Here is a 4,695-nt window from a genome sequence, read left to right as displayed (position 1 = left end):
GTCGTGCACCCCTGCACAGCCGTGCCCCAGGAGACAGAGTCCAAGGGCTACATGGCCGTGTGACCCTGCACGACCGTGCAACCACACCAGAATCGGAGGAGGGCAAGGTTGTGCCACCCTTACACGACCATGCTGTCGCGGCCAAACCCTAAGTCTATATAAGGGTTTTAACCCTTTTTGCCAGGGGGAGGCGAGCCGTCAGGGAGAAAAAGATCTTGGAGCAATTCTACACCGCTTTGGACAGCCGTTCAGCGAACTTCCACCACCACATCGACTCCAGAAGCTGAGAGTTGGATCTGAAGGCCAGTCTTTGACACCCGATAAGCATATTCCTTCTTACTTGCTGAGAATTGTATGTTTGTCTATACTATGTTTTCGGATATCTCTCTAGCATTCATGGAGTAGATCCCTTGTTATGGGATTAGGGAGTAGTCATGGTACAGATTGATGTAAAACTCGAATTGTGTTTATACTTGTTGGATGAACTTTCATGCTTTGTTTCAATTACTTACTTTTGATTGAGAAGAACTTGTCAGCCTTGTAGAGGATTACCTCTAGATCGTATACCCGAGGGGCCTTAGTGACAAGGGTAACCTGTTCACGGACATCTAGGATAGCTCCTTGAGAGGAAGGCAGATTCTTCCCAAGGGAGCAAGAGACCAGGCTTAGCTCTACTCACTATTCTTAATTTACCAGTTAGAGTTATGTCCTTAAGATTTGCCGAGGTGCTCTAGTGATAGGGGTAAACTGTGACAGGACTTCTTAGGGCATTAGCCCATTCTGGCACTTAAGAATACCCAGTAGCTTCCAGCAATAGCGGGAATAAGGACAGCGAGGGTAAGACAAACCAAGACACATAAATACTACCATGACGAAACCGACCTCCTAGGACTCATCACTAAGTGACTATTTCGACCTTGCGACTCTTGACTCTCTCCCTCGACCTTTCTTTCTCCTTAGCTTGTTCAAGACCATTAGTAGTCTAGCTAACCATAAGTGAACGATTGCTAGTGCTTATAGCCAGTCCCTGTGGGATCGATATTTTTATTACTGACGATGAATCCGTGCACTTGCGGAAGCGTAAAAAGTTTTTGGCGCCGTTGTCGGGGACTGCGTCCATAACACTAGCTAAGTCATATTGGATTAGACTAGGTTTTGTTTTCTTTATTTTCTTCATTTTAATCCTTTCTTCTAATATTTCTTATTTCGTATTATCATTGTTTAAAATTCTATATCTTGTTATTGCATATAACTAACCTAGCAGGAGATTTTGACCCACATGTTAGTGTATTGCACACCCCTGGTTGTTTCGAAGGTGGCATAATGTTGGAACGGCTGAAGGACTATAGAGCCCCAAAGTCAGTTAAAGAACTGGGACCTATTGTGTTTCCAGAGATTACAGTGAAGAGTTTTATGCTTAGACCTTCATTTGTCTCAAAGGTTCAAGAAAATCAGTTTGGGGGATCAGAATCAGAGAATCCTTATCTGCATCTCCTGGATTTCCACAGCTATTGCAACACGCTGAGAGTTGAAGGAGTCATGGCTGAGTCGATACAGCTTATAGCTTTCCCATTTAGTCTCAGGAACAATGCAAAGGTTTGGTTTAACACCCTGTAGCCGAGAAGTATCCGGACATGGGAAGAATTGGAAGAAAAATTTCTAAACAGATACTTTCCCCCAAAAAGGACTGCGCATTTGAGGGATCAGATTCTGCATTTCAAGCAGCGTGATGAGGAGGCATTGCATCAAGCTTGGGACAGATACTTATCAATCCTATATCAATGCCCGCATCATGGTATTCAGAGCTGGTTGATTCTTCACATATTCTACATCGGACTCTCTTTCCAGAACAAGAACCTTCTAGATGCTGTAGCTGGAGGATCACTCATGGAGAAGAGTTTGGATGAGGCACGAGAAATAATCCATACGGTGGTATCAAATCTCAGCGAGTGGTCAGGACAAGATGTGCTGAAATTATCTTTACACCCGATCGAACCCAAGGAAAAAAGGGAGCACTGATGGATGAGAACAAGTCGAAACACGCAGAAAATGAGGCTCAGGAAGATCTAGAGGAGTCCCTCAACATACGATGCAAAGATGCAAAGAGAATTTTCCCTTGGTGTGGAGAAGCCCTATTAAGATCACCAGGAGGCTTAATATCTACCTCAGCATCACTCATCGAGGAGGGTCTGGATAGCGACGATGATACTGAAAAAGTGGTTCAGAAAACTGAGAAAGCTCGAGAAGAAGTCGTGGCAGACGAGGAGATGCGGCTACTGGAACAGGAACTGACCCTGCCTAAAATTGCACCACCCCAAGTGGAATTGAAACCTCTGCCACCCAACCTTAAATACGCGTTCCTAGGTCCAAGTTCCACCTTTCCAGTAATCATTAATGGGAATTTAACTGAGGTAGAAACACAGAAATTGATCAAGGAGTTGAAGGCACACAGGAAAGCAATCGGGTACACCATTGATGACATTAAAGGGATCAGTCCTTCAGTATGCATGCACAGAATTCTCCTTGAAGAAGGATATAAAAATTCAGTTGAGCATCAATGAAAATTGAATCCGAATTTGAAAGAAGTGGTGAAGAAGGAAGTAATGAAACTTCTTGATGCAGGGATTATTTATCCTATATCGGACAGTGAATGGGTTAGTCCGGTCCATGTGGTCCCTAAAAAAGGAGGAATGACGGTGGTTAGAAATGAGAACAATGAATTAATTCCTACAAGGACAGTTGCAGGATGGCGGATGTGTATTGATTACAAAAAGCTGAACAAGGAAACTAGGAAAGACCATTTTTCCTTGCCATTTATTGATGAGATGTTAGAAAGGCTGACAAAACACTCTTACTTCTGCTATTTGGATGGCTACTCTGGCTTCTTCCAGAACCCTATTCATCCCTTGGACCAAGAAAAGACGACCTTTACATGCCCTTTTGGCACCTATGCTTATCGACGAATGCCTTTTGGACTCTGCAACGCACCAGCTACATTTCAGCGATGTATGATGACAATATTCTCGGATTTCACAGAAAAGATTATGGAAGTATTTATGGATGATTTCTCAGTCTATGGGAACAACTTTGATTCATGCCTTCTGAATCTTTCCAAAGTTCTCCAGAGATGTGAAGACGTAAACTTGGTTCTAAATTGGGAGAAATGTCATTTCATGGTCAAGGAGGGAATTGTGTTAGGACATAAGATTTCAGAATGAGGAATCGAGGTTGACAAAACTAAGATAGAGGTAATTGAGAAACTACCCCCACCTCTTAATGTGAAAGGGGTTAGGAGCTTTCTGGGGCATGCTGGGTTCTATAGACGCTTCATCAAAGATTTTTCAAAAATTTCCAAGTCCCTAACCAACCTGTTGATCAAAGACGTTGAATTCTGTTTTGATGATGACTGTAATGAAGCATTTAAGAAGATCAAAAATGCTCTCATCTCAACTCCTATAATCCATGCCCCGAATTGGGAGCTCCCATTTGAAATTATGTGCGACGCCAGTGACTTTGTGTTGGTGCAAGTTGCACCAGAATCAAACCTGAGTTTTGATATTGTCAAAGGTTCAAGTTAAGTCTTGTTATGATCTAACAAGTTGATTGAGTGTGCATGATGTTTACTCAACCAGAAAAGTCCTAGCTAGAGGCTAGGCGGAGAAATCTTAGCAGATTGTGGAGCCCAGGTGCAAGTCCAAGCAGGTCAAGGGGACCCGACGCTTGGCGGTGTGATCGAGAGGTCTGGAGGACCGAAGATCAAAAGGAAAAGTCCTGGGGAGCCGATCAAGGCTGAGTGAAAAGTCCAAACTAGATCTGGAGGATCTAAGTTTGGCAGGTAGGTTGAGGGAAACAACTGGAGGAGTGACAGGGAGGTCGGGTTCCCGAAGGGAACAACCTTAGGTCGCTGATCCAACTGAAGAAACCGGGAATGTTTCAGAGTTGAGATCAAGACAGTTCTACTATCTTACATTTTATTCCTGCTTTATATTATTGTTCTAACATTTGTTTTGCAGGAAAGTTTTTTCGTAACATTGTGCTGCAGGTTCGACTGGATCAGTCGACTGAACCAGTGGTTCGGTCGACCGAACAAAGCAAACTCAAAGCAGTAATTCAGTTCAGAACAGATCAGACCAGAGTCCGGTCAAAGCATGATCGATCGACCGAACAGTAAGTTCGGTTGACCGAACTAGGGTGACTTAGCAAAGGACAGATCATCAACAGAGATCAGCAGGAAAGGAAAAAAGGTTGATTGGTCGACCGAACCAGAGGCCCGGTCGACCGATCCAATCAATATTAATGCTGCAATAAATAGAGATCTCGGCTGATTTCAATGAACAAGGAAAAAGCTTGTTCGGTCGACCGATAGGCATGATCGGTCGACCGAACCATTGAAGGTCAGTTAATGCAGAATATCGAGCCAGCGTCAGACTCCAGCTGGAAGGGATCAGAGCTGGTTCGGTCGACCGAACAGAGGGATCGGTCGACCGAACATCCATCATACCTATAAATTGAGGCTTGAAGTCAGAGGCCAGATAGAACTGTCTGATCAACTCTTGTGCTCTTCTGCAAGCTGCTCAAGCTACACGTCGTCATCAAGTTTGCAAGCGACTTCATCCAACAGTGTCGACCGAGCTACGATTTACTACTTCTATTGTCGGTATATATTTATTTTAGTACTGCACTTAATTTCTGTAA

The 4,695-nt window shown here is 43.8% G+C and overlaps 1 protein-coding gene across 1 annotated transcript; it reads left to right on the top strand.

Annotated features, from left to right (window-relative positions):
- Positions 1-1,323: 1,323 nt before the first annotated feature.
- LOC122043927 lies at positions 1,324-2,019 on the top strand. The gene is made up of 2 exons (XM_042604488.1): positions 1,324-1,596; positions 1,849-2,019. Exons 1-2 carry the CDS (start codon positions 1,324-1,326, stop codon positions 2,017-2,019), a joined length of 444 nt encoding a protein of 147 aa, XP_042460422.1.
- The last annotated feature ends 2,676 nt before the right edge of the window (positions 2,020-4,695 follow it).

Source organism: Zingiber officinale, chromosome 2A, assembly GCF_018446385.1.
Source record: "Zingiber officinale cultivar Zhangliang chromosome 2A, Zo_v1.1, whole genome shotgun sequence".
NCBI classification, from domain to species: Eukaryota; Viridiplantae; Streptophyta; class Magnoliopsida; order Zingiberales; family Zingiberaceae; genus Zingiber; species Zingiber officinale.
Note: the sequence above shows the minus strand (reverse complement) of the source record. Positions and strands in the feature narration are given on the sequence as shown.